The sequence below is a fragment of the Melanotaenia boesemani genome, chromosome 12 (assembly GCF_017639745.1).
Source record: "Melanotaenia boesemani isolate fMelBoe1 chromosome 12, fMelBoe1.pri, whole genome shotgun sequence".
Classification (NCBI taxonomy): Eukaryota; Metazoa; Chordata; class Actinopteri; order Atheriniformes; family Melanotaeniidae; genus Melanotaenia; species Melanotaenia boesemani.
In genome coordinates, this window is record NC_055693.1 from 13,322,488 (window position 1) to 13,339,025 (window position 16,538).

Below are 16,538 nucleotides of genomic sequence, written 5' to 3' on the forward strand. Positions count from 1 at the left end.
TTATTACTGCTTCGCTTTTTTAAAATCTTACTTTTAAAAAATCTTCAACACATACTTTCAGAAATAAATCAGAAAGCAGTTTCACTGCATTATGTTAATGCGGATTTATGTAGTTAAGAAGGTCCAACTGTGCTAAAACATTTACCTGTTTTAACATATACAGTAAGTACAGTAAAGGCCTCAAGAAAAATGGCAATTCTTGCTGAAACACCACAATATCAATAACACATTACACTTCCAGTTGGGTAAACAGCAGTCTTTGTATAATACAGCAACCTGTTTCATTCTGGGTAGTTCTAGAAAAGTAATGTTTGTTAGTTAACTGTAATTTGCAGCTCATTAAGTGAACACAAAAAAGCAGCTCTAACTGTTCACAGCGACAGAAAAAAAGTAGACAATTATGGCATTATTCTAACCATGATCATGGTGATATACCAGTCATGACCAACCCAGCCAGGCCAGAGACCTTAAGCTTTTGTTTAGAAGAAAATGCACACACACATACCAGTCTGATTATATTTTTTGTGGGGACTTCTGCCAGTATAATGCATCCCTTAAGCTTTTACTCTAACCTTAACCATCACAAATGATTGCTTAACTGTAACCCTGAAACTGAACCTATCCATAACCTTATTCATACTGCAAACTAAAGCTCAGAAATCACCTGGGGATAAAATTGTTCTGTGATCCTAACCAGAACCTCAGAAATTATATTTATCTGCCTTATGACTGGGCTTTTTTCTCCATAAAGATGAGGTAAGAAAAACAGGGACACAAATCACATTTTTGACAAGGATTCTTTGGCATTACACCTGCAGAAAGACAAGGTTGTGTTGTAATATATACAGTTTTGATTTTATTTATCTATTAATTTATTATAAGTATCCCAGTGCTGAATTCATACTTATATATAATACATCTGAGGCACAAGTACAATGAAAACAGTATCCCCAAGGGTGAAGTTCTTGGCCTACTTATGTGTAGTTTAGCTTTTTGTTAAACTATTCCTAATTCACGGTCTCAGGTTAAGGTGCACATGACCACTTGTTCTGTAGCATCGCATGGCCTCGGTCAGCAGATTGAGTTGTCATAGAGCAAACAGATGTTCAAGCTATTATGAGTGCCAATGAGGTTTATGTCCAAGCTTCCTCAAAAGGTTGAAAAGTTAACCCATTTTCATGGTAGAAAAAATTTCATGCTGATTTAGTTAAATCTGAATCTGAAGCCTTGTTAACCATTTCAAAAGTCTGAACATCCAGTCTATTTCATTATGTTTAACACAACTTGGATTTTCATCACAGTTTTACCAAACTGTGAAGAAAATGAAACCTCATCCTGTACCATATTTCTATTCTAACTTTCCATCACACAACTTTTTTAACTCTTGCCGGCCCTGGGAACAGTTTAGAAGGGTTAAAACTGTCATGGATTAGGGTTTGAATGGTGCAGCTTACATATTAACATGATATACCTGGCATTCACGAAAAGCCCACAGTTACATTCAGTTAATGATTAGCATAAAAACCTAATCTAGTAAATAACAGAAGAAAATATCTAACATGATGAGTACCAATAGATCTGCAGACAGCTATGTAAGAGAGAGTTAGAAGGCTACAGTGCAGTAATTAGAGCTATCATACGTACAGTGTTAAAAGGTTTTTTATGTATCATTTTTGCTGGGATGAATCCAGTATGATTGCAATGGAAAGAAAACTTTTCTGTATAAAAATCAATCATGCTAAAAATTTTTATTCCAAATTTCATGAAAAAAACTGCTTAAATGAAGGGTAACTCTCGTGAGTTCACACAGTGCCGTGATCGGATTATCTATCGGCCTTAATCTCAATATGCACAGTCCTCATCTGGGTTGCGAGATGAAGAAATTATAATCCATCATGAAACCTCATGAACCACAGATAATCAAATGAAATAATGTCAGTACCTCTGTTTGTTTGTTGCTGGACAAAAATCAGATGGTGCCATAAACCTTCAATGAATCACCTTGATGTACAAACAACTTCTCTACAGTATGACATAATGTATATGAGCTGTAATCATACTCCACATAATTGGAGCTTCCATTGTTCTTTATGTGTAGATTAAATACACAAATCTATGAATGGGCATGTCAGAGAGTCTGATGTCAGTGTGGAGAGTTGACATGCTGCATGTTGTTTGTTGCATGTAATGCAGATGTCACCCATGGGATTTATTTTCTGGTGGATGAGACGAGGATTTGTGAGAGGCCTCAGCAGAGAAGCTGCTCAGCCACACAGCCAGACACATGAATGTGGATACAGCAGTGTGCTTTTTTAACTTGTGCAGCCCTCCCTTTCATGACTGTAGTCCAGTGGCCTAGATACTAAATACTATCCTGTCTGTATATGCAGGAAGTCAGGTTCTCTGCTGCAACAGTATTGACTCAGTTTTTTTTTGTTGTTGTTTGTTTGTTTTAGGATATTTTTTCTTTTTTGGAAAAAAGTTTACAGCAGAAATACATCAAATTAGAAACAGAAGCAGAATTTGCACATAAAATGAATTTTGCCATTTTGTTTTGGTGCAGCTATAATAAAATTGAGTTTGAAATATGAATGGGATAAAAAACAAAACAAAACAGAGAAATAGATAAGCATATGTAACATAATTTAAAGAAATTAAAAATCTTTAAATTGGAAATGTAGATGCAATTTGAAGAAATTAAAATGCAATTTGGCAGTGCAGATGGCAACTTGCTGTAACTCTGCAATTTCCTAATCTAGGATCATTAAAATACATCTAATTCTGAAGTTTATCCACCTGTCTACTGGGGGTTTCTGTCACAATTTCATAGCTAATTTCAAATAGCTTCAACTTTGGTTTAACATGATGCGTTTGATTTCTTTAGTATCAGAGCCAGCAAAGTAGCCTCACATTGTTCAGCCCGTCCTGCATTCCTAACAACCTCTACTGAGAGTTCTCTTTCCGTATATTAGCTGTGGCTTATTTGTAAAAATAATTGCAAACATTAGTGCTGCCTGTGTCATTATTCTGTTTTGACCACTGCTAAAAGCAATCACAGCATTCTTTTTGCAGTAAACTAAAGATTCTTTGGTTAATTTTGGTTAATCACGTGAATATTGACATTCTCTTTAAATATCTTACAATTTAGTCTGCCAGTATTTCAAAACAGAACTGTGAACATCTTAACAACTATGTCTACTGGGACATCAGTCTGCAGGAGTTTGGTGAAAATGAGCAATTGTGGCCATTATGTACACAGCATTAGCTGAAAAATTATGTGCTGAACACCAAAATTGATATTCTTAATAAGAACACTCAGCTCTCTTAAAATCACTGTAGAAACAAGCAACATTTCAGATTCCTCTAAGCCTGTGAAAGGGATCATTCATTTAAATGTTTGTTTCCAACTTTTGCACACACACAATGACCCTCCCCTGCAATCATCTAGGGGAGTGAACAACCCGGTGTGATGCACAAACAGTTCTATGAACCATAATTCCTCTATGCATGTCCTCTTTCCAACTGGAGCTTTATTTTTTCCCTCTACTCTCATTTCTAGGCCTAAAATCAGGTTAGCGTTTTATAAGGAGCTTAGCGCAGAGGGCCACAGTGTGCCACTAATGTAATAGAGTATCCCTCCCTCTCCCTCTCTCACACATTCTCATCTGTCCTCTTTTCGCTATGTGCATTTGCTTATCCTGTCATGCAGTGACCTTCTCCCTCTCTTTCTTTCTTTTCTCCCCGCCTGTTTTCCCACGTCTCCTTTGCCTCTAAATCTACAGATGTTACAACGTAAGCCGGAGGTTTAAACATTAGAGCTGTGACACAGCTGAGAGCTCCGTGTGGAGAGGGGGACAAACTGGAGGGAGAGAAAGAGAGGTGCTGGCTTTGTCATCTGGTAAGTTCACTCTGTTTTGCCTCCAATAGTGTGTGAATGTGCATGTATTTCAGGTGAGATTTCCAGAGAGTTTTGCTCTGCATTATGTGACAGGGGAAAATTGTGGTTAAGCCCTGGTGGTGTATTATTATAGTGCTGTGATATCCTACAAGGATCTTTGCGCAATGTTAATAATCCAGTGGATTATCCCTCATTTCTCTAAGGGTTATGGTTTGGCTCTGTGATACAGCAAAACATTGATTCATTAGGACTTTAATTTAATTCATTGTAGAGGTTTCGACACACAGTAGAAATTTAGTCAGATATTTTTTATTTTTTTTTTTACTGTCATGGGGCAATCATGTGTTATATCCTTTGAGAAAGGTGTACTCAGTGATATGAAAGGTGCAGTGTGGACTTTGCATGTTTGTCGATAACCTGAAACATCTTGTCTTATCAGGCAGCCAGGCCGCGTCATGCTCTGTTGACTCCTTGGCTACACAAGCACAACTGTTAGAAACACAGAGGCTGGCTTAAAGTGTAGCTCAGATAGAATATATTCTCCAGGGCAGCGTTTAGAAAAAATAAAAATGGTAAAACAAAGAATGACCTGAATCTTTTCTGCAGTAATACATCTGCAGAGTCTTGATTTTTGACGTTTTGTAGTTTCTAGAGTATATCTTATTGAAACTGCAAAGCTTTAACAGTGTGATATCCATGCGTACTCCCACAGAGCTCTAGCCTATAGAACATGGTGTGTGTTTTCTTGACCGTACTGGATTTCATTAACTTTTTTTTTTTTATTGTGGAGATTCCTTCTTTGAATACATTGTGTTGGTTTTAAGGATAGGGTTCCTTTGACCACCCCACCCAGTTACAGTGACAGTTGGTTCTGTTCCTGATAATAAACAGTAATAAACCTTTGAACTGCAGGCGTATTTGTTCTTGAGGGTAGAGAGTATATCATCCAAGTATTTGTGCCACTTTAGATGCCCTCCACCATGTGACAACAGCCTCTAAGAACTGTGTTCTTTTGCAACTAGAGGTACTTTTGGTCACTATTTTCTTTTTTTAAAAAATATATATCTGAGCAACACTTGAATTATACAGAACAACTTTACTGTTTGAACAATAAGTTTTAACTTGTGGACTTCCTAGGGCAACCAGTATTTAAGTATAGCATTATAACAGAAAAAAGAAGAAAAAAATGTACTTTCAATATATTTCTGTCATCTTTTGTTTGTTTTCCTTTTTTTAAGGTTCAAACCAATGGAGTCTTTCTTTGGACATACAGAAGAAAGCACAGAGGATGCTTCAGGTAGGTAATCTTTCATTTAGTCCCAAATAAGTTTTACATTGAAGAGGAAGAAAGTTTTCTGCAAACATCAGTTCTCAAAATGTCTGAATAACATGGACAAAATGTCAAAGACATAATGCATACATCTGATCTAGGTTTTTTAAATAGATAGAGAATGTAAAGGACGTACAGATGCGATTGTTTGTGTTTTCTGTCTCAACCACTGGAAGGGCGTAAAAAGTCCAGGATCAAGTCTTTGAAAACTCGCCTCTTCGGGAGAAGTAAGGGAGCAAGTGCAGAGGGGAATACCAAACTCAGCCAGTCAGCCAGTGACATAACTGTTGGAAAAGGACTGGGATCTGTTGAAGATTTGGCGTAAGTGTCCATGTGATGCTCTCAGATCCATTTCCCATCTTTAGTTTTAGTCCACATCTTCAATACTCTTTTGTTTTGCCACGTCAGATGTCCCCAGGGAATGATGGGATCGCGAGCATTGTCCCATGACAGCATCTTTCTAGCAGATCAGGTCCTGACAGACACCGAACCAACCAGGGTTTTATCCCAAGAAAATGTTCACAGCAAGATTAAGGCTCTGCAGGTGCGGCTTTTCTTTATGTTCATGCTACTCTGAATCCTTCATTCTGGGTAACGGGAACAGTTTTTTTAAAGCATCATTCTGTGTCCTGCTATCAAAGGTGAAACTTCAGCTTCAGAAACTGCATTTCGGTCCACCACCTATGGTTCTGCCAGCCAGACATACAGAGGAACTGGAAAGCCATTCAGAAGACAGCCTTTTCCACATTTCAGATGATACATCAACAGAGGGAATCCTCAACAGGGTGATTTATCACGGCATTCACGTAACACAATATATATATATATATATATATATATATATATATATATATATATATATATATATATATATATATATATATATATATAAAACCAATGCCCAATAAAACAATTGGGTTCTGTTTTTGTTATGTAAACTTTAGAATTGCAAACACATGCTGAGCTCTAGTTTTAAGATGAAGATAAACGCTTAATTAATGCAGCAGTAAGGATTTAAGATTTATGCAGGTTTGGTTCAAAATAGGCTGCAGCGCTCATGTTTATTCTAATGAATAAATGTTTTCCTCTGTGGAATGGTGTGGTGTCATCTACAGTACACTTTTTTTACCTAACACTCTGTTTCCAAAAAAGTGCTGTGGAAAATGTAAACAAAAACAGTGGCAAAGACTCACATAATAGAAATTATATTTACAATATTTTATCAGAAATAGTACAAAGACAACATGGCAAGAAACTGTCTGGATCACAGCATTTAGGTTGCTCCAAAATCTGTATTTGTTATTCAGCCATAATTTCAATTACATGTGCTAGTACATCATAATATTAACACTATCACAGATGTTGAGCCTTAGCATAAACCATTTATTAGCAGAACTATTTAATGATTATGTTGTTTTATTCTTTTCAGACAACATCTCAGCCAGCTTCTAGTGCACTGTCACCCATCCCCAAATCTGCACCAACCAAATCTCTGCCCCAAACTCCATTGCATCCATTGTCTTTTCCCACCCAGCCAAATTCTTCTGCTTCTACTGTTGAGGCACCATTAGACTTTAGTACACCAGCCCAGTTCACTGCCTCTTTAGATATTTCTGCTGCACGCCACCGAATGTCTGTCAAACCCAGAAATCAGAGGGCCAGCACTAAGAAGAAGGTCTCCTCGCTGGTGAGACACAATATCTGTTTCTGTGCACTTACAGCTCATAGAGACAACAAAAACAAATATTTTTTTTCACTATGCTTTCTTTGATTTCTCCTTCCCTTTTTTGCAGAGTCAATCTGAGTCTCCTTTAAACACCCTAAACAACATCAGTGTCCCTGAGCCTGTAAAAGAGCAAGAGCAGCTTGCTGCTCAAAAGGAAGAAACAGTGGAGGCAGAAAAAGAAGTAGTCGACATTCCCCAGCACCTTCCATCAAAATCTGCAGAGGTGTCGCCAGTCTCAGCAGGGGAAGCACCTGAACTTTCCAGCCAAAGTTTTTCCCAAAAGAACCACAATCTTCCTGGGACAGGCACGTCTCAGGTGCTGAGAGCTAGGTCTCAAAGACATGTGGCTACAGCATCCAGTGGACGACCACACTCATCCTTCATAGAGTCAGAAATGAGTGAAAAAAGAGAAGCATTTTTAGAGAAACAAGATATGCCCTACAATAAGAGAAGTAGTCTTAAGAAGACTGGAATGACTGAAATCTCCTCTGAACAGTTACCCCGTACCTCCAGGTCCTATTCTGCTAACCAGCAGCTTCATGGTGAGGGTGAAACCACAAGAGGACCTCGATCAGGGAGTTTTGTAGGAGTGCCGGAAGAGATTGAAGCCACGCGTAAGACTTTTGAGGGAAAAGAAGAGAAAAACATAAGGGAAAAGGAGGAACTTAAAAGTGTACAACCTAGGGGTAACCCATGTTTTGTGCCACCAAAAAGCTCTGCCATTCCATGGGACAGGAAGGACAGCCTCAAAAAGACAGAATTTGCAACAGCATCCAAAAATGTACCCACCGATGTAGGCGCTTTAAAAGCAGAGGAGTTGGATAGCAGACAGGAGCTGGTTGAGGAGGCAGAGGCCAGGGAAGTTCAGGAGGAGCAAGGAAAGACAACATTTGGGATTAAACTGCGTGCCACATCTCAGTCGCTGAAATTGCGGTCTGAAACAGCTTCTAACCATCATTCAAAGACAAGTCTGTGTGAGGACCAAAGTGACAAACAGAAAAAACAGGAAATAAGTGACAGTGCCAGTCGGATGTCTGAAAAGCTGCCAGCAAACACATCGTCAGCACCCAGACCAGGTGAGTCTGTGACAACCTTTAATATTGCCATATGCACAGAAGCCATCTTCCAAATATAACTTGAAACGCAGGCAAATATAGAAAAAGAAGTTATCATATATCTGATGTTTCACTACAGACACCACATACATATTGTGTGTGGGAGCCATAAATATTAAGAATGTTAAATGATGCATTTTCTGTTTATTGGGCTGTTTTGTATTAGTTTATTACAGTGATTATGGTTTGGGTTGGTCACTTGGTTATGGGCGGTGGTTCTCTAGTTTAATTAAGACACCTGTGATGTGTGTGTGTTTTGGTCTGGTAGAGAGAGGGTGTGTGTCTGTATTCTTTGTTGACCGCCACCTTAGTTAATCGCTGTGATTTATTTCTTTGCCTTTGAATTAAGTTAGTACACGTTGTATTAAGTTAAATTTATTCTTTTTCAATAAAGTTATAAAATGTATAATTTTGGATCTCAGCGGATTTTTTATGTGCGCGTCGGACAAAAAGGAAAGGCCCAACTTCAGCCTCTCTGTGACTTTTTTTTGGTCGTTTTTGAAGTCATCACATTTTTGTCAACAAAGAATACGGCGACCCACACATTGTGCAATTATCCAAGATTTGAAGTTGCAACTCTTAGTCATAGTTTTAGTGTCCTACCGAGTAAAACATTACACAGATGCATGCTGTATCTGTGAAATGAGCTAGGTACCTCCTGGAAAACATCTGTTTATTAAAGATAAGTTTAAGTAAAAACTTTGCAGTAAATAAAAACACCACCAAGTCCAACTTTAACAATGCTATCATGCATTCTTCTTGTTTTGTGTTCCTTCTTAGATCCAATCACGTGTGGCATCTTCCCTCCAGCAAAGCTTAACACTCCACCTTCCAACCCCGTGCTCACTGAAGTCCAAAAGACCTCCTCCATCCCCAAAGAAGCAGAAACCACACCTCAGGAGTCTGAGCCTAGCCCCCAAAAGTCATCATCTGAGGTGTCCTGGATGAGTCTGGCAATGGAAAAAACCAGAAGCCTCCAACAGCTTTTCAGTAGCAGATTTCCCAGAGATTTTACAGGCGTGCAAACCCCTGCTCAGCCACAAACACAAGTACCACCTACAGGTCAAACGGAGATGGCTGGGACGTTGCAGGCTGTTAAACCATCAACAGTGGCAATGCAACAGAAAACAACAGTGTTACCTCCTGTTCAGTCAGGTACACCTAGAGAATCACAAATGTCTAAACAAACCAATGAAAGCCTGTTGCTTCCCCGCACAACTCATTCTGCATCTCATCCAGTTGTTGAGACCATTCCATGGACAGCTCAGTCTCCCCTGCGGTCCTCTTCACAAACAGCATCCACATCACAGCCTCTTGCCCAGAATTATCATTCCTCAGGCCGGCAACAACCTTCCTGGAACAATCGAGGCTTCCAGACTGGCCCCCAGCTCAAGTCCACAACTTCAGCTTCAGTCTCATCAGCTGCAGTAGCTACTTCAGATTCAGCTTCAGGAAAAGGAGAACGCGAATCCACAGTACAAAAAGATGGCCCCTCTCCTTCTATCGTAAGAGCAGATCGGACTGGTTCGGTGGTCGACAGGGCTGCATTTCTGGAGAAAAGGGCAGAATGGGGAGCTTCACCTTTAATCAAGGGGGTCTGTGGTATTTCTTTGTAACTGTCTTCTATACTGTGTGTAATATGTCAGCTTCTCAATGCTGTCTGCCAAATTACCCTCATGCTAAGTGTAGATCTTTAAAAACAGGTTACAATTACAAGAAAGTTGCAAGTTGCAAGTATTTTTTTTCTAAAACATCGGGGCACCTTAATCAGATGTGCAGTGTGGACTTGTGTTTTTTAAAAAGAGATTTGTTAAGGTAGTTGTAAGCAAGGTACAAAATTAACAACGGTCCTCATGTTTCTTATATTAAAGCAGAGTATTATTCAGTTTAAATACTTTATGGGCAAATGACATATTTGGCTTCACCAGTTATTTAATTTAAACCACCATAATTACCCATTTGTGTCCTCTAACGTTTCAGGTGGAATTGAGGAAAGTTCAAACAGAGGTCCAGACATCAGATGACCACCTCTCTCCTGCAAAAAACACACTGACAAGCAAAAAATCATTGGCAGACGGAAGACAAGGGACAAAATCTGCAGGTTTGTTGACTATTATTAGTCACGATAATATAGGAAAAACATTGGTATTTAGTGTCTACATGCGTTGCCCCGTGACAGTGTTGTTTGTTTTTTGTTTTGTTTTTTTTAGAATCAAGTCCCACAAAAATTCCAGAAAAGCCGCTCGAGGTTAAATGGTTGCGTAAAAATGTGGGGTCTTCTTCATCGCCTTCATCGTCACCCATACAGCTGCAATCCATGTCGGAGAGCAGTCAGCCCTCTTGGATGGAAATGGCAAAGAGGAAGTCAATGGCTTGGAGCGATAAGACTATGGACTAAGAAGGAAAACAGAGTGAACAATTCAGGGTTTGGGAACAAAACCACAGATGACCCCAACAGCAGGCTTGACACTACCAAACACTACCTTTATTGAGGTTAATATATTGAATGTAGAGACTGTCAGAGATCTGCTGATTCAACTCTCTGGTAAATTTTAAGCTGGCTTTGCTTTTGTTTAATTGTAAAGTATTCATTTATTGAGAAAGACAGGAAGAGTATTTGCAGTATTTACTGAAAATTCCACTTCAATATAAAGTTTCTTAATGTTTAATGTAATTTTGCCTTTTACTGATGTAAAGACTTTAAAGAAAAAATAGATATAAATTTTGTTGTCATGCATCTTAAAAATGAACAAGAAAATATATATATATATTACAATACTTTAATGTTTAATTTTATCCCCTTAAATGGTGTGGAAGTGTGAAAGACCGCTAGATATCCAGAGAATGTGGATTAAGAATGAAGTAAGAAGAACAAAGTCTGAATCTCTGATTGCTTAATCTACCATTGTTGTCTCAGGAAACTCAGTTTTACTTATTTGGTCTACAGCGCCACCTGCAGGTCAAATCTAAGCATTGCCCCAGTATTATTGTAAATAAGGCATTTGCTCTCTTGATCTGAAACCTACTGTACAGCCTTTTTCCAAAATAGAAACTCAGGAATAAATAAGATAATTTACAGATAAAGATGCAATCATGAAATATTGAAATTAGCCATACAGAAAAGATTTTGGGCATAAAAGTTGTTACAACATGAAATGGAAACTGAACATAGAAAGTAAATAAGATCGTACAACCCGAAGCACAGCAGCTAGCAGTGAAAGACTTCCTCGAAAGTCATGTTTAATCCACGTTTTCACAGCTACAGCCAATAAAGTTAATTTGAAAAATGAAATCCATGCACCACCCAAAGACTTACACTGTTATTGCAAGGGCAGGGAATGAAGTGGGACAAAACACAAGTGGTGAATATTAAGATTTCTCTGTGCATTCAGTTTGTGTGGTACTTAAAAGACCTGTAGGTCTTCTGTGTGTGTGTAGAAAAACCCATTAAAATATCAGTGCAATTAATTGCACTTTTTTGGCCACAGGAAACGTAACAAAGTACCAGTTATGTTTTTTTTTTTGCTTTTTAGTAAACCTTGATTATGGGATAAAAATACTTTCCTTCCAGCTGATTGCAGCCATCAATAATACACCTTTAAAATTCATGGCTATAATATGTTAAAATGTTTATACTGGGACACCTGGGATGCCTCAGTGTAGGAATAGTATATTAATTAACTTATAGTACACATTGTGTATCAGAATGCTATATAATTCATATAATTTACAGAGCAGTTACTTATTATGGACGTTCTTTTTTAAATTTCAGGTAGCTTTCATTTATTTATTTATTTATTTTCAGAACAGAAGGTCCAGTTTGCTTTGACCATGGGGACTCTCCACTGACACAATACATTCCCTCACATATTGCCTGGCTTAACCATAACAACTCAGTGTCTTATCTTAATTTAAATCCAACCATAAAAAAGTCAACCATTTAAATTAATGTGTACGTATGGCGACAAAATTACTGTCCCCACATCCACAGAATGTCTCAATAAAATGTTGTGCGCTTAGATTTTTGTCCCTATCATGTAGAAAAATACATATTCACATGTTTTCCACCAAATACATATTACTTTCAGGGATAGTCAGCAGATGAACAGAATATAAATCATTTTATAAGAAGTCATACAAGCCTGGTTAGTTATATTCTGCAGGCATTCCATAGTCTACTATTACCACATCTCCTGCAGGGCAGTGGAGTAAAAAAAACCAGACGGACACCTGCAAAAGTCAGGATTCATGAGGGAAAACATTGCTGTAGGGATGCAATTGTTATCAATCTGAAAGTGAATGTTGAAGTAAAGTTAGAATATGTAGAGAAGTAAAAATTTTACCCACTTTTTAAAATATGCTATAATAAGACATCGTCTCAATTTGGAAAATAAAAAAATGTCTTAGCAGCAGGTTGAACTGTCATCAGTGGTTGGCCAGTAGGGGTCGTTGCAGAAATCTCTTCCTGCACCGAAACGTCCTCGTGTTATGAAATCGCACACACACGTGAGTTTGTAAACAACTGTGAGTGGGGGAGGAAGGCCATTCTTCCAGCTCAATGATATGAAGCCCCGCTACTTTCCCTTGGCAGTGTTTGCCAGCTTACTGTGTCTAAGTCAAAGCTACACCCTGCGGAGCTCCGTGTCCTGGGTCGTGTCTTCCAACAATGTGGATGTAGAGGACGCGGACCTGTCAGAGGAGGTCGCCCCGGCGTTGTTGGTGGACGGTGCGGGACTGTGGAAAGCCAACGTCCTGGGAAACAGCTTGGAGACTGTCGGAGAACAGGTCAAGCCCGAAAGCGACAATATTGCGCAGCTCTCCTCTCGTCTGTTCTCATATCGTTTGGAGAAGGCAAAGAAGTCTGGCAGCTCTCCTCCTCCGCACCAGGAGACCGCTAGGACCGCCAGATACATCGCTCACTACAGTGACTGGGGGCATCTGGCCACCATCTCAACTCTAGACAAGGTAACACGACCCCTTGGGTGACCCTTATTGTGTCATGTTGAATTATTAGGCCATACAGAGTCCTGGTTAGAAGATTTAATTGTTCTATTAGTGAAACGAAACAGCATTTATTAACTCTGCTCAATTATGGTCAAAACTACGGTGGCCCAGAGGTAGAAAACACCAAGGGAAAAAGATAAGTCACTTCCTTTACTTAAGGGATTAAACTAAAATCTTTCAGAATACATCACACATAATAGAGAATATGGAAACGTCTTTTAAAATGCAACATTTTACAAGATTTTAACATAGAAAAATACATTTTTAAGCATCATTTCACTAAACAGAACAAGGGTCAGCATTTTGTTTTTCACTAAAGTCCCAGAATGTAATTTCTAGTCTCTTTTGTCTTCTGCTGAGAACATGTTAAGAATTAATATTCCCTTTTGACTTTGTTCCTCTCTGTCATCTAAATGCACTAAAGTTTTTAATTTGCACAATGATTAGAGAAATACAGACATACCTGTTGCCAAAAACCACAATGTCCTTACCTTCTGTGTAAAGTTAATATGCATATGTTTATTTCTTCTTTTTTTGCTTTTCATATTCTTCTAATTTTGTTTTATATTGTGATTGATAATTCATAAAATCTTGCATGTACAAATGATCTTTTACAACTTGCAACATTAAAGATTATCAATAGATACTAACAGTTATACTTGTACTATTAACAGTTTAAAAGCTGTGTCATCCACATGTTTTAAAAAAGGTCTAATTATGAAATTTAGAAGGATAAAATATTTTAAATGCTTTAAATTAAATGAGAATGCATTGGTTGTCCAGTTTTTCTTTAGCAAAGGGCTTCAGCAGTAATTCAGAGTGGTGAATATTAATTTAAATACACAATCTTAGCTATATATAACCACACGAATTATAAAAAATATTGTAAATATCTCTGGAGGGATCTTGGCTGCTGTTCTGAGAAAATATCAGTATAAATAAAATCCCATCTCCATATTTTTTTTACCATAATATGCAACTTTCACCTCACCTTCTGTGCTGTTTGAACTGGTGGTTTAACTAAACCAAATAAGTGAAATAATCATGATTAGTATTTTTAGCCAATTGGCAGCTGGCCTCTAAAACGACCTGAGAATTTTCTAATAATTTATTCTGTTTGCCAGTTTCAGTTTATTTAACTCTTAGACTATTTATAAGGATCTCTTTGAAAGTTCACTAGGAATTAATACTGGTTGGGAAGAAAATGTATGTTATCATTTTTCTTTTGTCAATTAATTCTAAATTTATGAATTTTATATATATATATAAATAATGCATTATAATGAATTTCCCATATTCTCTTTGAAATACAGCTTTAATGGTCCTGGATTGGATTTATTGTTTAATCACTGACAGATAGGGTTCATGACAACAGTATTACTTAGTTTTCATTTGAGTAAGACTTCCTTGTTATAATCCAGTGTGTGGGTTTTTTCACACAGATCAAAGGTCTGCCCTTTGGGAACATCTTCTCAGTCAGTGATGGACCACTGGACAACAGCACTGGAGTGATCTATTTTTATGTGACTCCAATGGACAACACTGTGGCAGACCTGAAAAGTAACCCCTATGCTTCTCTCACCTTCTCAGAGGCTGAAGGAGACTTCTGCAGGTAGTTCTCAGGCTTTTTTGTGAATAATATTTCAGTTGACTATCTGAAACATACATTAAACTACAAAACTAAAAACAAGAAAGGTCTTAAAACAGCATCTCCCATTAACATAATCTGAAAGACACCACCTTAAAAGGTTCAGCACATGTTTATAAGCTGTAAACTATACTGTTTAAATACCGAGATAAAACTGTGTGCTGGTGTTAATGTTGCTGTTCTTACCAAATTTACTTAGAGTCTTCTGAAAGTCTGTGAAAAACTGATACTAAGGTGGTATGTTTTTATGCATTATAAGGCAAATGGTGTATGATCCTGAGGATCCCAGATGTGCTAGGCTCACTCTAACAGGCAAGATGATGGAGGTGGCCCCAGAGGAGCTTGCTTTTGCAAAGGAGGCAATGTTCTCAAGGTAACAAGAGCTAAGTGGGGGCTTGTGGTTTGGTAATACCACATTTGGTTCATGTATATTCACATTTTTCTCTATTTTTAAAAGACATCCAGTGATGGCAAAGTGGCCAGTGGGACACAAGTGGTTCTTCATGAAGATGGATTTGATTCAAATTTGGCTACAAGACTGGACTGGGGGAGTATCACTCATTCCACTAGAGGACTACTTCAAAGCTATGCCCTTCTAAGGGCCCCTCATATCGCTTCATCAGACTACAAATGCAAATCATTTCAGTTGTCTGTACTACAAATAAAACTCAAAGAGGCGAGAGCTAACAAAGACGGAAGGTATAATGTTTTTTAATTTTTATTTTTAAATATTTTTTGTTTGAAATGGTGCAAGTAAATGTTGTTGTCACCTACTCCTGTTCTAAGCTTTTCTTGTCACACAGAATGAGTTTTACTTTCATCAATTAATCACTGATAACTGTTTAAACCGAATGGTCATATGTAAACTGTTTTATGGGCTTGCACCAAGATTTGTGAACTAATCAGTAAAATTCAAAAACAAATTTTTTTTTTTTTCATTTTTAAGAAAAGAAATTGAATAAAGACAAAGTTATTAATGAACATTGCTCAGATCAACTTGAAAATATGGCCACTAAATGATGCATTGCTACATGTGAAGAAGTCACTTGGTGGAAAAGTAAATGCTGGCCACTGTTAACCCTTCAAGCCATTTCTGCCCTTATCAGGGCTGAAAAAAATCAATGAAACAGGTCTCCTTCTAGGGTGTTTTTGCAACTGTTGCTCAAACACCCTAGAGGGATTTTAAATCTTGGTCTTTGAGGGCTAGTGGTCCTGCAGGTTTTAGAAGTTTCCCAGCTGCAACACACCTGACTCAGACCTCGATGCACCAGCTGATTGCTTGGTTTGCATGAAGTGAAAACTCTGCTGACCTGGCGAGCCACTCGGTCGCCCGGGTGAGAAATGGTGCGGACCCATACTTCCCCTATTGAACATAAATTAATTAGATAGTGAAAAATAATGATGAAGTTCAAATTGATTAAACACTGAGCCTGGTTTTGTCCAGTAGGTAATCTGCTAACATTGATTGAGGATTGGATGTATTTGCTTAATTACTTACTGTATAAATAAACACATTTCATAAGCAAGGGGTGCTGGCCAAAAATATGTGTGTTATATGATAGCCTAAACTTTTTGCAAACAGGTCATTTGAAGCTGTTCTGTCATTGGTTTTGTCAAGATCCTCCCCAGGATGCATCTCTCTGCACCCCTGGCCAGTCAGCATGGTTTTGGCTTATTTTTTTTTATAAAATTTGATTAATATTACACCTGCTATTCAAAATCACACACCAACACTGTTGGACACCCAACAGGTGTCCAACAGTGTCACAGAGCTAAGCAGATGAAAAGTGACAAATAGAGATGGGATTTATAGCTCT

General features: G+C 38.0%; 2 protein-coding genes and 1 long non-coding RNA gene across 4 annotated transcripts; all 3 read left to right on the forward strand.

The window, feature by feature from the left end:
• Positions 1–969: 969 nt before the first annotated feature.
• LOC121650654 lies at positions 970–16,263 on the forward strand. Its single transcript, XR_006012308.1, has 3 exons — positions 970–980; positions 1,076–1,086; positions 15,531–16,263. It is a non-coding gene; the product is annotated as an uncharacterized LOC121650654 (long non-coding RNA).
• On the forward strand, positions 3,518–11,524 carry cracdla (cracd like a). 2 transcript variants are annotated; one of them, XM_042002249.1, is made up of 11 exons: positions 3,518–3,898; positions 5,137–5,195; positions 5,405–5,549; positions 5,637–5,772; positions 5,870–6,013; positions 6,658–6,915; positions 7,022–8,030; positions 8,850–9,224; positions 9,309–9,664; positions 10,050–10,170; positions 10,280–11,524. In XM_042002249.1, the coding sequence occupies exons 2-11, from the start codon at positions 5,147–5,149 to the stop codon at positions 10,465–10,467; spliced, it is 2,781 nt and encodes a 926-aa protein (XP_041858183.1). In that variant the 5' UTR covers positions 3,518–3,898; positions 5,137–5,146; the 3' UTR covers positions 10,468–11,524. The 2 variants fall into 2 exon arrangements, with proteins under 2 accessions (XP_041858183.1, XP_041858182.1); XM_042002248.1 differs by having other exon boundaries at positions 3,519–3,898; positions 8,850–9,664.
• Positions 12,553–16,263, forward strand: creg2 (cellular repressor of E1A-stimulated genes 2). Its single transcript, XM_042002250.1, has 4 exons — positions 12,553–13,034; positions 14,516–14,685; positions 14,981–15,094; positions 15,179–16,263. Exons 1-4 carry the CDS (start codon positions 12,633–12,635, stop codon positions 15,318–15,320), a joined length of 828 nt encoding a protein of 275 aa, XP_041858184.1. The 5' UTR covers positions 12,553–12,632; the 3' UTR covers positions 15,321–16,263.
• Positions 16,264–16,538: the final 275 nt, after the last annotated feature.